The 20,773-nt window shown below is 35.9% G+C and overlaps 2 protein-coding genes across 54 annotated transcripts in view; both read left to right on the top strand.

Annotated features, from left to right (window-relative positions):
• CLASP2 (cytoplasmic linker associated protein 2) overlaps window positions 1-18,799 on the top strand; it is a 145,094-nt gene extending 126,295 nt beyond the window's left edge. For all 50 annotated transcript variants that reach the window (XM_051768488.1, XM_051768489.1, XM_051768468.1 and 47 more), the window contains 9 exons: window positions 2,513-2,656; window positions 3,085-3,191; window positions 4,553-4,706; window positions 5,412-5,640; window positions 9,971-10,164; window positions 10,933-11,061; window positions 12,640-12,846; window positions 13,991-14,107; window positions 15,158-18,799. In XM_051768488.1, coding sequence (XP_051624448.1) covers window positions 2,513-2,656; window positions 3,085-3,191; window positions 4,553-4,706; window positions 5,412-5,640; window positions 9,971-10,164; window positions 10,933-11,061; window positions 12,640-12,846; window positions 13,991-14,107; window positions 15,158-15,244 — 1,368 coding nt within the window. In that variant the 3' untranslated portion in view covers window positions 15,245-18,799. The remainder of the gene's footprint in view (window positions 1-2,512; window positions 2,657-3,084; window positions 3,192-4,552; window positions 4,707-5,411; window positions 5,641-9,970; window positions 10,165-10,932; window positions 11,062-12,639; window positions 12,847-13,990; window positions 14,108-15,157) is intronic.
• UBP1 (upstream binding protein 1) overlaps window positions 15,993-20,773 on the top strand; it is a 52,475-nt gene continuing 47,694 nt past the window's right edge. For all 4 annotated transcript variants that reach the window (XM_051768514.1, XM_051768510.1, XM_051768511.1 and 1 more), the window contains exon 1: window positions 15,993-16,140. In XM_051768514.1, the coding sequence (XP_051624474.1) occupies window positions 16,061-16,140 (80 nt within the window). In that variant the 5' untranslated portion in view covers window positions 15,993-16,060. The remainder of the gene's footprint in view (window positions 16,141-20,773) is intronic.

Below are 20,773 nucleotides of genomic sequence, written 5' to 3'. Positions count from 1 at the left end.
GCACTATCTTCTAAATCAGTGAAGTTTTAGTACTAAGACACGTGGCAAGCTGTCTTATCTGATGGTTCATATGTCTAATAAGCATTTTTATGTCAATAAGTAACTGAATCATGGAAAGAATTGCCAGTGAGTTTAATCGTCTGGAACACCTTAATTATATAAGTTTTCTCATTTTATTTTTTCTTTCCATAACACAACTGTCAGAGGCAACTAGCGGCCAAAATCCTTTTATAACTCTTGACAATAAAATTTTACCAATAAGAAGTCAAAAGAGTTATTCTGATTATACAAAATATTTCATTCTCTTAACAGGCTTCTCAACCTGCTATTACAGACTTTTTAATTTTACTTAGTTTAATAGACTTTATAGCATTTAGTATGATTTCTTTAAATAACAAGCTTTTCCCAAAGTACTTCTGTATAATTCAGGGATTTGGTTTTTTCATTAGTAAAAACATTTCCAGTGCCAAGTATTGTGAAAAATCTTAGTTTATTAGTCTGCAGTTGGGCGCTTCTGGTGTAGTTCAGTGACATGGGACTTCTTGCTGGAAGGTAAAATTGTGTTTCAGAACACAGATTTCTTCTAAGATTAGAATGCTTCTGGAAAGAGTTAGAATCTTCTTAGAGCTCTTCTAAGAAGAAAACAAAACCAAAGAAATACTTCTAACCCTTACTGCAGTCTTTAAAGTTGATCTCTGTATGACTGAAATATCAAGAGAGAGCTTATGCTGAGGAGAAGAAAAACTTCCCAATACTCTAAAATGTATATAATACTCTAAATGTAACGAAGTTTCTGTGTTCAGGAAAAAAGAGAGAAAACATATAATTGCATAGTTGAAAACCTTCTGTGAGTCAGTATTAATTTTGATACTTTGGACAGAGCTTCATTTTGGGCAGACACGATGGTATTGTTTTCTGATATGACCCTGGACTGTCCATTTTGTCCTTTTATTAGCAGCTTAAATAGACACAGTGTTATGGATTGGAGACTGGATAACAGGACAGAAAAAGGAAAGTGGTAATTCCCAAACCTTTGTTCAGTTGATGAATTTGTTTTGATTTTGCTTTGTGTCAGTTTTGATTAAAAGACTGACCATAAGAAATAACAAGGACAAGAGAAACATCAAAGACAGATTGCAGAGGGCATTCATGGTGATCACTTAAAGGGAAAGCTTGTCACAGGGAGAAGGAAATAAAAGCTGAAGAAAACAGCTAGTCACGAGCATGGAAAGATAATTTGTGGCAATCTGACATGCTCGGATTTTTGTCATTAAACTTAATACTGAGATGTGTGCAGGTATGTGTTCTCATACCTTGGCTTTCCACTTTTAATTAAAAAATGCTACAGTTCATTGCTCTGGAAGCAAAAGGAGGGAAATAAATGTCTAAAAGAATTTTCTAAACTACTTGCTTAGAGTATGTTGCTGCTTAAGCAGGCTGCCTATCATTCTGTCTCACACGAGGCTCTGGTTCTCTCCAGTGCATGGCAGACCTTGGTGGTGAGCTGTATAAACTACACATAGTTGGTTAATCTTACAATCAGAGTTTCTTACTACAAAGAAGCTGTTAATTCTCAAACTTTCTCTAGCTCTTCTTTGCACGTTAGTTTAGTTACGATGTTAACAGGTTTGTGACACTATCCAGTGAATCTTCATCAAACTGTACAAACTCTACTAATTTATGCAGTCAATATTCCTTTACTAAAGGAATACAACCATTGTATAGCTTACTGTGTTGCTTTGTTAGTGAAGAGCAATGATTTTTTTTTTCAGGTAAAAAAAATGTATGTAATAAAACATGCTGTAGAAAGAACATGGTGTTAAAGATGAACTGATAAAATTGAGGGTGTGGGAGGTGACATCCAGTGGACTACAGACTTAAGTTGAAAACTTCAGAATACGTAGCCAGCTAAGTGTTTGCCTATCCTTTAAAATGCTAAAAGGAAGCAGAGTGGGAAGTGGGGGCAAGGTTAACTAACTAATTTGGCTGTAGGATACATTATAAAGAGTATCAAGTGCTGTGATCACTACAATCTTGTTCCAGTCAGAGTGTCTTGTTTGTTTGGGATATTTTTAATTTCTAAAGTGGTAACTGTTCCTTTTCAAGTAAGTGTGTTGATTAGCTATGATCTGGAATTGCTACTTTCAGTACTCAGGAGAAGGGAGCACAGGCTTGTTCCTGCCTGGTGTGTTCCGTTTCTCTTTAAACTTGTTCAACTTCCCAAACCCCTTAAAAGCCATTTTGCAAATTCCTTCAGGAGAGATCTGGGTTAGGGGAATTGAAAAGTGCATTTCTGAAAGACTGCTTGTTGTGTGCCTGAATTTATAAAAATCAGAATTTCAACTAACCAGCAAATATGAATTGCTTTTGTTCCTATCTGTTAACATCTTTATTTAAGCTTGATCAAGACTTAAGTCACATTTTGTAATTACCACTCATTATACATTTCTTGCTGATAAAATTACTTTGAAACTCTTAATTAATGTCTTCAATTTGGATTTTCTTCTTGTAGGCTGCACAGTCAGTGCTGATTTCCCTTTTTGAACTCAACACTCCAGAGTTTACAATGCTATTGGGTGCTTTACCAAAAACATTTCAGGATGGAGCTACAAAGCTTCTCCATAATCATCTCCGGAATACAGGCAATAGTGGTCAGGTATCTTCACCTCTATTATTATTCTCTCTAAAGTTATTGGTGTTTTGAACATAAGCACATTTCAGTAGAGTTATTTGTGAGAGCAAGAAGGTTGGTAGAGGAGGAAAGGTAACCCAAATCTATGTAGAAGCCCATCTTAGTAGCTGATGGAATGCCTTTTCTTGTTCCTGTAGAATTAAAGTTTCTTAGTCTATATTGCTTCCAGGTGACTTAATAAGTTTGAATGTGCTTTTTAAGAGTAGCTTATCTTTTACTGTCTAATTTCAAAGTTACACAGGATTAAAGTTGCTAGTAATTGTTTAGCCAATCCAAGAAATTAATAGAAGCTCTTTAAATGTTTCTGGGCACTAGAAAATAAATACAATAATGTAAAAAGGGAAGCTGAAGTCCTGCTGGAGTATCTCTTCTCACCTCTCCTCCTTCTCCAGGGATCGATGGGAAGTCCTTTAACAAGACCTACTCCACGCTCCCCAGCAAGTTGGTCAAGTCCTCTCACTTCCCCAACCAATACATCGCAGAACACTTTGTCACCAAGGTGATGTAGGCTGGTGGTGTTACAGTTCTGCATCCAGGGTTTCATTGCACGTTATCCAAAGTTGTAACCCCAAAGCATGAAGAAAACTCGGCACAAAATGACAGATGCTTAAAAATAGTCACCTTTCCTCCGTAGAATGATAGCACAGTGAACTGATAGTACACTGACAAGTGCCAAAGCTGGCCTTAGGTGGGAAAGGGCTGTGCATTTTGGTATGCAAATGGATTAGCAAGAGAAGGAACAGAAGTATTCACCTCTGACAAATGTTAGAATATGTCAGCTGAGTGTCGTGGTTAAACTCCAGTCAACAACTAAGCCCCACGCTGCCACTCACTCCCCCTGTGGCAGGATAGGAGAGACAATCAGAATATAAAAGTGAGAAAACTCAGGCAATTTAATAGGTAAAGCAAAAGCTTCTTGTGCAAGCACAGCCAAACAAAGAATTCATTCACCTCTTCCCATGGTGGGCAGGTATTCAGCTGTCCTCAGGAAAGCAGGGCCCTATCACTTGTAACAGTGACTTGGGAAGACAATTGCCATCACTCTAAACATCCCCCCTTCCTCCTTCTTCGCTCTGTTTTATATGCTGAGCATGACTCCACGCAGTATGGAACATCCCTTGGGTCAGTTGGGGTCAGCTGTCCTGGTTGTGTCCCCTCCCAGCTCCATGTGCACACCCAGCCCCACTCACTGGCAGGACTGTGTGAGGAGCAGTAAAGGCCTTGGCTCTGTGTAAGCACTGCTCAGCAGTAACTAAAACATCCCTGAATTATCAGCCCTATTTCTAGCACAAATCCAAGCATAACCCCCTACCAGCTACTATGAAGAAAATTAACTCTTTCTCAGCCAAAACCATCACATTGGGTCGTGAAACCAGACTTAATATTGAGGAGAATAAAGAATTAAGAGTTTTAAATGGTTTTTGTGGTACCACTCTTGCCGGTGAAGTGGACTTTGTAATTTTGCTTTTACCAGTCAACTTCCTGTTGAGTTTTATCAATCCTCCTTACTTTGGGACTTCCTTCAGAAAGATGATGGTATAAAACTTCCAGGTGTTTCATACTCAACAGAGTGAAAAAGCAAAAGAAGTTCGTTTATTCAGGCAGATGCTGCTACACAATGTAGCCTTTCCCTTGGCTGCTTCTTCTCAGTGCTTTCTGTCAGTGGCAGTATACCTGCTAAGACATACCATAATACAGTTTTGTATTGTGGAGAGCCAGATTGCTTTCTTAATGAGTTTCAAGAAAAGTGATAATTTTATTAATACCTCTTGAGTCTCTGTAGTTGTATGCTAATGTGATTTAAAAATATGAGGTCACAAAATAAATCTTAATTCCTGTGTCCTTCTTTGTGGCCCACAGTGCATTTGACTATGACACTGAAAATATGAATTCTGAAGATATTTACAGCTCTCTTCGTGGAGTCACTGAAGCCATTCAGAATTTCAGTTTTCGTAGTCAGGAAGATATGAATGAGCCTGTAAAACGAGATGCTAAAAAAGATGATGGTGATTCGGTGAGTATTTAAACTCAGTGCATCTTGGTATCAGCAAACTAAAACCAGTGTCTGATTGATTACAGATGATAAAGCATCTGTGTCAGGAGGTTTATGTCTTATGACTTCTGAAATTGAATGTTTCTTCCGAATTGAACTTCAGAGCTTTAGAAAAATATGTTCCTAGTCTTGAACCACATTTTGAAAATGGAAATACTAATTCTAAGTAGCACTGCCTGTTTATTTTAAAATGTTAACAGATTACAAACAGATGATCTTGCAAAACAGCTGGAGTTCAGTTTTTGAGAAGCTTGCACTCTAATATATGTTTTCCTGAAGGTTTTATTTATTTTATATTTTTTCAGTGCTACATACAGTGTTTAAAAATTCTGCTTCTGTGGAACTTTGGCTTTCAGATTTGTTGAGCTTGCCAAATATGCATATGCTTAAACACATTTTTAATTAATTTGCATCAAACTCGTGAGATAAAATACTGACAGCTGTTGCTAGTTCATAATTTTTTTTGACTATGTACACTTTCCTTTTTTTGGTTTTTGGTTTGTTTGGGGTTTTTTGAGAAAAGCAAAGTTTAGGGAACCGTTTCGAAGACCTCTTATTTGGAGGCTAGTTTGAAATTTGTAAGCTTTTGCTACATAAATGAATTAGTAATGTAGTTAGTTGAAAGGTGTGTCCATTTCATATGTTCATATAATGTTTCTCCTGCAGATTTGCAGTGCTTCTGGAATAGTAGACATACGAGCAGGAAGTGGTGTGAGCGATACAGGTCGAACAGCCCTCGATAACAAAACGTCATTACTCAACACAATGCCTCCCCACTCCTCACCACGCTCACGAGATTATAACCCATACAATTACTCTGATGGTATTGGTCCATTTAATAAATCTGCTTTGAAGGAAGCCATGTTTGATGATGATGCAGAGCAGTTTCCTGATGGTAAGCTTCAGATTACATTCTGTGTTGGAGGAAAAATTATGAGATTTTTCATCTTCGAGTTCGATTTCTGAATTTATTATTAGCAGTGTATGTGGTGACAGTGCCACTTCTTTGAGAGGTTGTTACAAATACTGTATTTTGAACTAGTTTACTTATTAGTAATCCATTTGAGTTACATTGTTGGATTTCCTGGTATTTGTAGAGATTAAGGGCAAAAAATTAGGTAAATACTGAACTATATTGTACAATAACTTCTGGTAGCACATCCTGTAGCAGTATTGTCAGTATAAACTTACTTCTCAGATTGCTTTATGATTGAAATTTAAAGGGGGAGGGTGGGGAAAATATTTACAGCAAGGAAATAAAACTGGATCAAACCAGTTAGGGAATGAGGTGAAAGATTAAGTATTTTGTTAGTAATATATTTGTATTTGAAACATGACATTGGCATTTTCTATTGACTAAACATTCTTTTAAAACAAAACAAAACAAGCAGGCTTTTTGCCAGGAAGGTGGTTCAGTTAGCCCATGTAAATCCAGGAACTTGGGCTGCTGTTTTGGAAGATTCTAGAGCCTCCTTATAATATTTATCAGTATATCTTTGGGTAATTTTTTGTATCTAAATGTTGGGAAGGTTCCAAAGTGATAGTACTATCATTATTTTAATAAGCAGTCGATGGTTCTCATAATCTGGTATTCATTGATTTTGGTATTTTGTATTCAGCTATAGCTTAAGTAAATGTATTTCTTAATAGTGAGGGACAAATTAATTTTCCCCTTTCTGCCTATTTTGCTTCTGTCATCCAGCTGTGTTTATAGAAACTGTTGAAAAACAAAGTTATTTTCTGACACGGTGTTTTTTTCACTATTTTATAAAAGTCTTTAGGTTTGCATTAAATAAAAAAAAAAATCCAAGTAAGGTACATTTCTCTTTGTTTTCTGTTTTATGAAGAGGCATATAGTATAGCCAATTATTTTCTGAAAAAAGACTGAGGGAAAGCTAGTTTATACGAATCATGTCGTGTACATATTAATAATTAAATAGCTTTGCCATGCACATACAGGACCAGTTTATGATTGAGATTCTGTATTACAGGGATCCCATTTTACATGGGAGAAGGATCTTTATACCTTCTGACGACTTATTTTTGGATATCACATTAAACCAAATGCAGTCTGTGTTGCGCCAGCATGATCTGGTTTTGTAGAAACTCATGACTGGCTGGAATGAAGCATCCCCATCCAGTATTAGTTTGTCCTGGCTGGAGAAGTACTGCAGTGCATTATTTAGGTCTTCTTTTTAATAGATCTTAATAAAGTACCTGCTTTCATTCCTGTGTTCACCCTTAGTATTTAGTTATATCATGTCCATTTTGTCATTTGTGTGTTGTTTTTAGAATTTCATCTAAGATAACTTGGAAGAAGTCTTCATGAGAAAAGACATGCTTGGCAAAATACTTTGTGCTTACAGTTCCTCAGTTGGGAGTTACATGCTTTTCCCATAAACCTAAAGGGCTCATTGAACATCAGATTTCAGTTTTCAGAAGCTCCAGAGAATTGCTGCCTGTTCGTGACAAAATTATGTTAGTATTGGACTCCCAGCTATCCTGTTGTGTATTACTGGGAGAAAGATGTGGAACAGGGATAGATGGGAAAACCTTAGCTACTGATATAGTCCTGTCAGCAGCACTGGGATACAAACGTGTATTCTGCAGACAGTTTGTCTAGAAGTTGAAAATTTCCAGTAGAGGAGATGTCACAGTGTAACTTCACATGACCATTTGAGTGTTTTGCCTCTCTTACCATAAAAAGGTTTTCAGAGTAGCAGCCTAAATCTTCCAACCACTTACACTTTGTTTTTTCCCCAGGGGAAATGCTGAAGCATAGGGAAACCTGGCTTTCAAAGTCACTTCCAAACTCCTTAAAAGCAGTTCCCAGTGTCTGTTTGAAAAACAGTGTTCTTCTCTAAAGAAACTGTTTATTTTAGCTTATTTCCATGGATTGTGTTTTCCAAACATTTTCCTTTTTACCTGCCACTTTGTATATGGGCTTAAGATTTCTGCTTTTTGTGTCTCGCCTTACACTTAGCATCATTTTTTCTTTCAGACCATTACTCTGATTTATCATGATAATTTTCAATTTTTATCCTGTTCTCCAGAATGTTTGCAGTTGTTTTTAAGTTGATGTCATCTGCATATTTAATATTCATTCTATACTATTTATCAAACAGAACCAGGCTCTGCACAGACCTGAGCGAGGACATCACTTGTATCCCCCTAGATTAATAGAAAACCATTTATAGTCCAGTCACCCTGCAAGTAATTCATCAAGTTTTGCACCAGCTTCTTTTGCTTTTGCTTTTTGCAAACATGGCCACCATGTTTGCATGCCTTTTGTATTAAGATGCTATGGGTGACAGTAGGAAAATCTTTCCTAAACTGAGGATATACCTATATGTTCCCTTTGAACCCCTACACTGTTTATCCTGTCAAAAAGATATTATTTGATTGGTTTGAGAAGAGCTCTTCTTCATCAAATATTTAACTCTCTAATGCATAGTTTAATTAATTCAAATGAAGGAACTGCATCTGCTCTTGTTCATTTGTGGGTTTTTTTCTTTCTGAAAAAGAAATTTTGAGAGTAGACTTTGAACATGACTTCTTTCCTACTTCTCCATTCTTATCTGGAGAATGTTTGGAAATCAAACACTAGGTGCGAAGTCGTACAAAGGAATGGAAAATACAGGCTGTGAAGGCACACCCTTCTTGGTTATCTTCATGTTTTTCAGGAATTTCAGTTATTTCTTCAACTAATGAAGCTTCTTTCCTCCCTTTACTTCTGCATGGGCATGGCTGCTACATTCCCCTGTCTTTACCCCTTCCTTCCATACATTAAAGATGACACCACAGTGAAAATACTTTATTTAAACTGATATGGGTAGTTTTGCTAATTAAGTGGCAAATGCATTCCCTGAAATAGGATTTGCTATAGCTGTAATCCTCACAGTTTGGTAGAATATGCATAATAGTTCCGGCAATAAAAATAATGATCTTGATTCTGTAAAAGCAATTGTCCATTCTGCTCATCTCTGCTAATTAATAACTCACCTAATGCAACTTCACTCTGTCCTTTAGTCAAGCATTAACCATCCATTAATATAGAGATAGCAGAAGTGCTTGCAGTTTGCTTTCAGGTGCTTGTGCTCCTGTTTATTCATGCAAAACACAATGCAAATAGGAATGTGGGGTTCAAAACCAGCATGATTTTCATGGTAACTGACGTGTGATTTTAAGATACTTGATTCTATGGTATTCAGTTTTTTTCTTTGTGCAAGTCCTTTGTACAGTATTTACAAGTTACAGTATTGAATACAAGATGTTCAAGGGCTGTGGTTTCTCAGTATGTGATATAATTAATTTGTTATGGAGAATGTATTTTGTGTGTTAATAAATGGAATCATTTCAGAAAAGATGCAATGCAGGAACACGTTCATTTTATGCCAGAAATTTCAAACTGTTTCCAGAAAAAAATGCATGTTTCTGTTAAGTCTCAGTGCAAAGATGGAAGCTATATGCTTTTCTTTCTTACAGGCTAAGTGGGTCTCAATGATGGAATAAAGGCAACAACTCGATATTTAATTTTCGTTAAGACTCATTTTTAAATTTCGTAGCTATTTGCAGATACCTTTGTTTGAAGTCCAGTGTTTATAAATATGGCATGTGCCACCAATACATTTGTCCATCATCATAGAATCCTCTCTAATCAAAACTGAAATCCAGGGCCATCTCGTAATTGCTTGCTATTGGGAGTTTCCAAGGGACAGATGGCCCGATTTGCTTTTATTTCAGCTATTTTGTACCAAGCACCATTGTTGTACATTTCCCCCCCCCATCTTTGTGTTAGCAGCCTAGCTATTGTTGTGGGATCATGACTTACAAAATGCTAAACAGTTCTGTAATACTAACAGAGAAAAGACAAATTTTTCATCTTGGATGGAAGGGTCGTAGGGGAAAGGTGGCTCTTCAGTGTAGGTCAGATTTGGATACTGCAAGCATAAAAACTCTAGCAGTAAAATAGCCTGCAAGGGTTTGCTTTTTTCACAATATCATTGTAGGAGTTTTTTGGTGATTGTAAGCTTGTTCAGGAATGTTGGCTGTACTGAGAAAGTGGCAGCCAAATTGCAATTTTTGCAGACAAATTTTGGGAAAAAAATGGGAGCATGCTAGAAAGCCAGCTAGCCATCATAGAAAATATTCTTGAGTTGTACAACATGCACTAATATTTATTTGCAGTGATCCAGGAACTGTGTCTGTGTATTCCTTTTTGACAGAGCCTTCCATGGACCATTCCGATCTGGTTGCCGAGTTACTGAAAGAGTTATCAAACCATAATGAGAGAGTTGAGGAAAGAAAGGCTGCCCTGTACGAGCTCATGAAGTTAACTCCGGAAGAGTCCTTTAGTGTTTGGGATGAGCACTTCAAAACAATACTACTTTTGCTGCTTGAAACTCTTGGAGATAAAGAGGTAAATTTAGATTAACCCAGTTAAGAATGTTAACAAAGCACATAGCTTACTTTCAGTATCTTTAAAATTTGAAAGGGCACAAACTCCAGTGAGTGTTTTAAAAAAAAACAAACTGTGGAAATACAAAAATGTCACGAAGTCTGAGAGCTCTGATGGTGAAAGGGCATCAGTGATACTTACCTTCTTCAGTATTCCTATTTGTTGCTTCTGACACGATAGTTTGAATGAAGTGTTTTTTTCACTGGGCTTGAAAGCTGGCCTGTTAATAGCCTCTGAAGGAATCTAGAGTATCAAAACATCATGTGTGGCAAGGCATTTAAAAATATATTTCTAAAACACAGTATTCTTATTGTTAAGAGACTGAGTTCTGTCTAATTGTTCTCTGCAGAGGCCATGTGTTCAAAATTACTCAGAATCAAAAAGACACTAATGCTTGTGTTTAATTTTTTAAAAAAATCATATACAAAAATGTATTTACATGACAGTTTTGTCAGCCCTCGTGTTTGCAACTTCTAGGTAGCCTAGATAATTCAAATTAGTTTAGCAGTGTGTTTATAATATGCCACTTGAATTTTCTGCAAAAAAAAAATTGAGAAGATTTTTTTTTCCTAGTTTTATTTGTTAACAAAAAGTTCAGACTGTATATATGTGCAGAGCATAACCTGATATTTTTCCATTATTAAAGACTTTTTCAGCAGCTCAACAAATGTTAAAGCATTTGTCTGTTTAAAGATACGTAACTCATTTAATTTCATATTGAATCTTTAGCATGCAATTAGAGCTTTGGCTCTGAAAGTTCTAAGAGAAATTCTAAGAAACCAGCCAGCAAGGTTTAAGAATTATGCAGAGCTCACGATCATGAAGACATTAGAAGCACATAAGGATCCTCATAAGGAGGTTAGTAATCAGTTATTTCATTTGTTTAAGGTTATGACAAATTATTACAAGATGAAACAGCTGTCCAGAAAATGTCTAGCTCTTACTGAGGAAGTAATTTGTTTAATAACAGGCATATTATTATATATTTAACATGGGTATGCAAGAAAAAAAAAAAACCTGCAGTTTTAAAAGTGATCAAATGGTTAATGTCAGCCCTAACAACAATTGCCTTAGGTGCCATTCAAGAGTACAGTGTAACCAACAGTGTATCACTATAGCTCTTCAAGGAGTAACTCAAAGAAAGTTTTCCTTTGTTTGGCATCTTAAGCCAAATATAGGTGTTCTGGAGCTTTGTAACAAGCTTTTGGATTTCATTAAGGTTTATGGTTGAGAGATGAGACTAAACATGACAAGGAGTTGTCAACCCTTTCCACTTTCAGCCAGCTCCGCACCATTTGAGAGCATGGCTGTGGATGGTGTAAGGGGAAAACGCACAGGAAGGTATTCAAGGGGGAGTTGGTTGTAGCCAAGAATAGTGAGGGGGTTCAGAAGAAGGGTAACTGTAACCTTGCTCAAAAGTATTTGTGATGCCTGCCCACACAGTAAAGGGTAATGCATGTGGATATAAGAAACACAAATACAGTAACCAGCCCACTATTAAGCAGTTGCCATCAGTGTCACTGATGCTGTGGAAAGAATCCAGGTTTATTATTAAATGAGTATGTCTTCCCCATGCAAGGGCACTTACTCTGTGAAACTTAATGTGGAGTTTCAGGTTTTGAAGTCAATTGCGATTCCTTCCATGCCAGTTGACTTTATCACTCGCCTGATACTCGTTCCTCTTTTCCCTGCACCCTCTTGATTTGTTTCATGTAGTGTATTTATTAAATTGTCATGTCCCCATCATTCCTTCTCTATGGCTGTGCTTTTTTCTCTCTCAAGGTTTCATGTGTTATGAGTGAGAGAGAGTAAAGGGCACAAGGATGGAAAGAAACAGTTATGGAGAGTTTTGTACATCACTGGTGTACAAACCACCATCATTTTGTACAGTGGTTTCTCCTGCTAGATAACAGGTGCCACCACAGCACTAATATGAAGATCAGATGTTAGTTTTCTCTCTTATGCCTATGTTGTGTCTTGAGCTTGTGTATCTTTCGACCTCCTACCTAATTACTCTCGTTGTGCTTGTTCTTCATATTCTTCAGGATTAACGTACTCTCGTCATAGTTTCTTTCAAAGATAGAGGGGAAGAAGAACAGCTAGATTGACTTCTAGAAATGGCAGTCTAGGCATATCATTAAACATGCTTTTGAAATGAATGTGAAAACATGTTTTATCAGTGATCACCAACGTAACAAGCAATAACAAATGACAAGAAATTACATGCCAGCAAAGGTAGTATGGGAAGGAGTTGTGTTTTTAAGAAATTATGTCCAACAGTTGGAATCAATTACCTCTTCACATATTTCTACAATATTGTAGAGCTCTTGATAGGAAATGTTTATACTCAAAACCATTTAGTGCCAGACAACAAACTATAGTGTACCAGTCTCATATAACTCATTTTTCTATGTCTTTTACTTATTCTTTCAATAGGTGGTGAGATCTGCTGAAGAAGCTGCTTCCATGCTGGCCACTTCCATTAGCCCAGATCAGTGCATCAAAGTTCTCTGTCCAATTATCCAAACTGCAGATTACCCCATTAATCTGGCTGCAATCAAAATGCAGACAAAAGTTATAGAAAGAGTATCTAAAGAAACCCTTACTCAGCTTCTACCAGAGATTGTGCCAGGTCTAATACAGGTAAGGAGAGAAGAAAGAAGAAAAGAGAGGAAAACAGACAAACCAGAAAAAAAACCCGTGTATACCTAAGAATTGCAAAGACTTTTTGCAAATAGTATCACTTGGTTCTCATCAAGGATTTCATGTGTCTGATTGTTGATGGCTGCCTTAACCCAAAATAACTCATATAGTGGGAACAAATTCTTTGATTAGCAAGTAGCTAAATTATAACTGTGATTAGTACTCAAAGGAAATATCAGTGGGATATAAAGCACTGGTTATAGTTAAGCTTGGTAGATACTTTTAGTTACAAAATAATTTTTATTGTTTGTACCTTTTTCCAGGTTATATAATTTGGTCTGAAATTCTCCATGTTGTATTTGTGTGTAATGTTGGGTTTTATCACTTGGGGTTTGGGGGAGGCGAGAGGAAAGAAGCAGTTGTTTGGGGATAGTTAAATAAAACAAGAAGAATATCAGAGGTTTCTCTTCCTTTGTCTTTAAAAATAAATTCTTTCCTACCTTATCAAGAGCCAAAATATTCCCTCTGATGGATAAAGACTTTTCAGAGTTGACAGCTGAATTCTGCAGATGTCTGCCTTTAATGGGTGTGATCCATACATCTGTCTGCAGGAAGGTAGAGGCAGAGAAGAGACCCCCTGAGAAGGGAGTCTGAGTGAGACAGCCAGGCATGGGATGCTAGCAAAGTGGCAAAAGAAACAAAAATCATTAAAGAAAGAGATGAGTGTTAATAAAAGAATCTTTAGCTGTTATGAGAGTTCTTCTTTCAGAGTTAGGAAGCTCTAAACTGTGAGTGGTCTTCTGCTTTAAGTAAATATCTGTATAATCTAGAACAGTTCTCTTAACATACTCCCCTATTGCATGACAGCAGCTCTGTTTTCAGTGTAACTTATGAACAGGATTGTGTGGGTTTTAAATTCAGCCTGGAAAGTGATTATCGATGGTGATTAATAAGCAGCCTACTTTTTAACTGCATGCTCTGTATCAGCAGTGTTTGTTTTGTTGTTGGAATGCTTTATTGGGCTACACTAGCATTAATTTACTGTACACTTCGATGTATTTATTACAGTAAATAAGTAAATAGCTTTCTGAGGCTTTTAATCATTAACTGATAAGGTATTAATGTTAATTTTATTGCTTTCTAGGGTTATGATAATTCAGAGAGCAGCGTTCGTAAGGCATGTGTTTTCTGCCTTGTAGCCATTCATGCAGTAATTGGTGATGAACTAAAACCACATCTCAGTCAACTCACTGGCAGTAAAGTAAGTAAAAGATACCATTTAAAGAAATCTGGGTTCATAATTGCATGTATGCATTTGCATTTTGGTTGCTATTGCCAGAAAGTTTCAATCAATTATGTACTTGAAGGAGAATATCAGGGCTGCTGAAACCCTCTGAGCATTAATATAACTTCACCATAAAATATGGAAAACTGAAAGTCTGTATGTATTTATTTATGCAAGAGTACAAACTTTAGCATCAAGATAATTACTAAGCTATATTTCTTACTGCTTTTTAATGTGTTTTGTTACTTGTATGCAGGTAGTAGGGATAATGGCTATACTCAGTATGGCTTTTCCTATCAATGTTTCTTGTCTTGTTTTTTATGCTAGTTCTGATTGGAAAACAAGGAATGTAATATGTAGATGTTAGATACAGAAGTTTTATTTATCCTTCCTCCTTGTTATTTTACTTTCATCAGTCCTTTCAGTACCTCTAATTTGAAATAATAGTAATCAGTCTGTGGTCCTTTTTGTTTCAGGGTATTTATGATTTTATTGACATCTCTTACATGCAGTTTTTTGCATGTAAACTGTTAATTGTGAATTTCTTTGTCCTTGGGAATAAAGCGGGACAATTAATTTTCTGTATCTGTAAAGACTGTTGTATCTTAAAAATACTCTCTGGCAATGATTGTATTTAAAGTGATTCTAGGCAATATTGGAAGTGTTAGTAAGTACCAGCATCAACAACTCTGACTAGAGGCTTAAACCGTAATATTAATTTAAAAGAAAAAATCAACATAATCATATTTAGAACAGCATTGTAATTTGAGGAAATTATTCCATCTATCTTAATCTCACTACCTTAGATAATACTCTTCTTTACATCCTTGAAGAAACTTGAGCACTTTCTTTGTGACAAATTTTGCTTGTGTTTGATGTTTTCATTGGCAAGTATGTTCCCTTTGAATCAGCTGTGTAAAATATAATTTTTTGGGGGGAAAAGAAAATGGATTAATGTAGCATTCCTGTAGTCTGTCTGTACAGTTTGAAAATACTAAACAAAGTGAATTTGTCTTAAATTTGCAGATGAAATTATTGAACCTTTACATCAAACGTGCACAAACAGGCTCTGGAGCAGGAGATACAGCAGCAGATATGTCTGGACAAAGCTAATGAAGCTGACAAGAGTTACCCAGGTCTCCTAAAGCAAGGGCAAGGCCCTCTTCAGTGAAAGGAAAATCCTTACATACAACTTCTGGAACTTTTTTCTTGGGTTTATTTTTTCCCCCCCCTTTTTTTTGTTTTTGTTTTTTTTTTTTTTTCTTTAACCAATGGCTGTCCTCAGCCTGCATGTGACTGTTGCAATAGAATTATTCCAAATCCAAGGAAAAACAGTATTAACATCAGTTGATCAAAGCAGAATAAAATTTTAAAATAATCTTATCCATCAGTTACCCTGTTCATAATCCTCTGTGTCTTCCCATTAACTTTTGCCAGTGTTACTGTATTAAAAAAAGATTTTTTTTAATGCTAATTAAAAAAGTATGCTTTAAGCTTCAGAAGTTAAAATATAAATTCTGTTGCTTTACTCAGCTGCAGATAACATTACTTTTTTATTGCTGTTTCCTTTGAATATCATGTCCTTCGCTAGAAACAAGAAGTGATGTGAAACAAGGCTGAACTAGTCTGAACTGCAGTGAGACTCGTTCACTGTGTTGGTGGTTCATCATCTTATTTACAGCTTGTTTGGGATATTCTGGAGATTGAGAAATACGCCTATAAAAAGAAAGCTGCATTGATCCAGTTCTGTAAAAGTGATATTGTTCATTGGTTGTATGTTTGTTGCATAAATAAGAATTTAGTGTGCGCAGCAGAGGACTGGTACAACCAGTACCTCTTAATGTGGAAGACAGCCCTGCCAGGGCAGCATTGCCGACCTGGTGATAGCGTGGCACTCTGCTATCGAGCAGCAGAGTTAATGGTCACTTGATGGACGTGAACCATCCTTGTCACCTTTCGTTCTTCAAGCAGGATGCTTCAGAATGGAGTGCTCTGCCCAAGCATGCTCAGTATGTACTTATCTTTATCACTAGAATGTTTCCTCTCAACCTAATTGCTGGAACAAGTAGTCTTGTATTGTAACTCACATGGGATTTTATGACAACAGTGCAGAAAACTATTTATTCCTTACCTTCCTAAAAGCACCAAGATTTTCTGCATTGAATTTAAATGGGGGGAGGTGGGGGAATAGTCACAAATGCTATGGATCTTGCCACCTTTTAATTTAAAGAAGAATATATATTTTGGATGAGTAGGAAAAGCTGCACCAAATTATTTGCATGGTTTTCTTGAATAGCATCCTCAAGACCCATCTGGATTAAGGTGTGGAAATGTTTCAAGGGTTTGTTTTTCCATTTTTGAAAAAGAGTTAGTATATTGTGAATAATGGTTCTTTGTATTTATGAAGTTGATAATGGAAAGAGAACAAAGATAAGTAACTGTGTCCCTAAATGTTGTCTTTTTCTTTTTTTTTTCTTTTTTTATTTTCATGTTTTTGATATAAGCAGCAAGCTGATTTAACTGAGAAATGGGATGAAACAGTGCCCTTCCCAGGAATGGTGGACCTTTTTTTTCCCTGACTTTCTTCCCTTTGATTGTGATGTTGTCTAGTTGTAGGAAGTGTATCCTGATAAGAGAGAAAATTGTGGTGCCAAGGATGATGATCTATGCTAGGCTAAAATTCTCTCTACCTCTTCAGGGTGACTAATTTTTGACTGAGCTGCTGCATATAGCACCCAGTAGAAAAACTATCTACAGAAAAAAAAATCTTCTTTATTTTTGTTTTCCAAATTATCACTTAATGTGTATTCCGAACTCTGCTCTTCAACATTGCAGCCAAATATCATAAGAAACTACTTACACACTTTACTTGCTAGGAACCCTGAAAAACAAAACTGAATAAAAAAATTAAGTCAGATGCTTGTAGTTACATGAAAGGTTGTTTTTACTTTAGTTTGAAGTGAATGCAATAGAAAGAGCTAAGATGTGGTTATTAAAGAAGCAATGCCATTACAGAGATTTATTTGGAGGAAAAGTTGTAGAAATATATGTAAAGACTTAAAACCAAGACTGTCATAACACATTGCTAGCCCTTTTTAGCAGCTACATCAAGAAAATAGTATCTCCTCTTTCTTTCCTTTGTTACGTGTAACATCCTTGTTGTTTTCTACTGTTTAATTACATTGTGTATTTATAGTTCTATGCTTACCATTGTGCATATACTGGCAATAAAATGTACATAACATTACTTAAAAGATTAGCAATGTATACATTCTGGTTTTCTGCTTTATTTGATCACATGCTATAAGAAAAATTATAAATGTGATTGATACAACATTGGTTTTAAAAAAAAATTATCTTAATCTTCATGTTTTGTGTGTCCAAATGATGTTTCTTTATATACTCTTGTTACTAAATCTGACTTGGCATTTGAGAACATGCTGTGAATATAGGTGTGCTAGACAAATTTTTTAAAAATTGAATAGAGTCTTTATGAACACAGTTTCTTTCATCTAGGCAGGTTTCTTGTTTATTATTTCATTTGTTTGCACATTATACATCATTTGCATTTTATTTTTTTAATATTTAAAAAATATTTTTCAGTCTACAATCCTGTAGTTGTTACATTTTGATTATACAAAAGGTCACTTAAAAAAATTGCACAAATTCTAAGCTTAATAGTCCTTCCTGTATGTTATTCCTGCATTTTCTGTAGGTAATATTTCTTTTCAGAGGATCATTGCAAGATGACTTTATTTGTCATCTTTTTGAAGATGCTATTTCATACTGAAAATATAAGTTATTGAAACATACAATATATATTCTGGATGGAACCTAGTTTTTTTATGTGTAAACAAAAGTTGGTAAGAAAGAAATGGTCCTGTATGACTGAAAAATTTTGCTCCAGGTGGGGGGGAGAAAGATATTTACCTAAAAGTTTTTTCATTAGTTTTGCTTTTAAGCCATCTTTAAATGGAGATATCCCATTTATTAAAAATCTGAATGCAATATATTTAAATTAATATTTTACTCATGATATGACTAGTTCTGTTTCCAACGAAGATGGGGTTGCTATCTTTGTAAACAGGTAGAATCTGTTTATATTACATGAAGCCATCAGCATGTAAGAATTTGGAAAGAAAATTATTTCCACGGCAGCCAGTTATCAGATTCACTGCATTGCTTTTGCCTTCATTTCCTATATTATAAATAGACATTAGCTCAGTTAAATTCAAGCAGTGATTAGTCATGCCTTATGTTCCTGCTGGAGGTGGTTTCTCTAATGGATTAGCATAAAGATCTGGGAAAAACTAGGACAGATATAAGTTGCTGTTCTTTCAGAAAGGGGTTCTGTATGTTCTCTCTAATATCCTGTCAGGATAGGTCATTGCAGTCATTTGGATACCAAAATGTAAATCTTAAAGGTTGAGTTTGGGCTTAAAACAAGAAGGAGAAGGAAAGCTACATGCAGAATCAGGATAAGAAATGCATATCTTGGATGTCTCAGACTTTGATGTCATTTGCTTTAAAGAATTTTGAGTAACACATTATGTTCAGCTGAAGCAAGGAAGTTGGGATAATAAATGTAAATTGAAAGGAGAGCTGATGATGTAAATTTTCCTGAGTTGGCTTGCTTGTTTGTTTTTGAAGATAAAGGTTGGAACAGATTGAGTTGTGTTTATTATTTGCGGTCTGAGTCCCAGAGCAAAAAGAACAAACATTTGTATCCTGAAATACTTACATATTCTTAGTAGTTTCTATGAATGCTTAAACATTTAAGTAAATTCACAAACCTACCCATGTAAAAATTCTATTGAGAATGCAGGCCCAAACTGCTCATGGTTTTAATTTTCAGCAGAGGAATTCAAATTGTGCATATGACATTGTCCCTTTTCAAACAATCAGAAAAGCGAAAATAATCTTGGGGAATAAATATGTTGAATTACTCTGCAGTTACTCCCTGTGGTAGCTGGTGAGAATGGTTCCACTGGCTGTGTCAGGTTGGGATTCAGCAAACACACAGAACACAATAAACATAAATATGATGAGGATGAATAGGCCGTTTGGGAACTGCAGGATTATCTAAAGAATGACAACTAGTACTTTCTCCCAATTAAAACAGTAAACAGATTTGTAGTTCCAGTCTACTTCCAGGTAAGATGAAAGTCAATATTCATACTACATTCACTGAAGAAAACGTCTTAAATTTTCCTCCTTACATTTCCCAATTAAGCTTTTCAAATCGTTAAAAGCACATACTTTGAAGATTTGCTTCATAATTTATGTATGTGTTCCACCTTCTTTTTTGTTAAAACAAGGAAGATTTTCAGTAATGTGGGAAGTTTGAGGAACTAATTATGCTAGTCAGGCAGGTAAAAAACTTCATTTACTCTTTTTCTATATTGCATATACATTTGTATGCTTAAGTATATTTTAAGACCTCAGGGTTCCCGAGCTGTGCAGCTTGGATTATGCCAGCTGAAGAAGTGTCTTCCTTTGCTGATAAAATTTTAGGATAATAAGTGTATTTACTAAGAATTTCTCTACTGAAGGGACAGAATTGAAACTCTGTAAACTGCTGCTTAACAGTAATTCTTGAAAACTTGGAAAATGGTGTTTTGCAAGCAGTTTTGAATGTGATTTCTATTGAATATAAAAATTCTGTAACTCTTGATGTATTTTAGGTAGATAAAAATGTTCCTAGTGGGGATATTTTGAGGGAGTAAGATTTTTAAAATTACAGATAATGAAGCATGGAAAATATTTCTTCAGTGGAAAAAGGAACATACCTTCATGTAACTGATATCCAGTTACAGGGATATCAGACAAGAGTTAGAAAGGTAACTAAACTTGATCTTGGACATCAACATTTTTACAAGTTTTCTTTTTCAGTGTCCTTTCTTTCCTAGATCATGATATTGCCCACCAATGCTCATCTTTGGACCTCTGTCAACTCATACTACAACCAGGACTGGAGATGGTTCTTGGAACTATATGTCAGGCTAGATTCAAAAGTAGTGCCCGTCTGTCCAAGAAAGATCTGTAGCAGTAAAAGCAAGCTGTAGATTTAAGTTATGCAGTAGACAGACATTCTCAAAAGTCAGCTGGACTGGTTTAGGTATTCCCTCACCATCTATTCATCTCTGCCCCTGGCAGAGCCAACAAAGTACTTTGTGGGAGCTCCCCTACTCTATTCCTCACAAATCAGATTGGGGAACAATCTCTGGTCCTCCAGCAGCACCCTGGGCTCACAGAGATGCTGGCAAAATGAATGAACATCTGTCCTGGGCTTTGAGGGTCTGCCTGTATTGTGGGGGGAAGAAAGAGAATACAAAAAAAAAACCTAGCACAGTTTGTTTAACCTGAGCACATGTAGCTCATGTCAAAATACCAGAGAAGACGAACTGTTGATTTCAGTGTAGATAAACAGGTCAAGTGCAAGCCTGTAGGGGAGCTGGATGTGCGTTTCATTTAAAATTGCAGATTAGCATGTTTTAAAATGCTTAATTAATCTATATGCTAGTCTGAAATAACGCATTTGAAATGTAACTAGTGGTAGGCAACTGCAAAATGCCTTTAATCTGGAAAAATAGTAATTTCCGGCCTGTTACTTTGTGTCCTTTCAGCATAACTTAAACTGAT

The sequence above is a fragment of the Manacus candei genome, unplaced genomic scaffold (assembly GCF_025592945.1).
Source record: "Manacus candei isolate 608988 ecotype Guabito, Panama unplaced genomic scaffold, ASM2559294v1 h1tg000095l, whole genome shotgun sequence".
NCBI lineage: Eukaryota > Metazoa > Chordata > Aves > Passeriformes > Pipridae > Manacus > Manacus candei.
The sequence above is the reverse complement of the archived record's forward strand: the minus strand, read 5'-3'. Positions and strand labels throughout refer to the sequence as shown.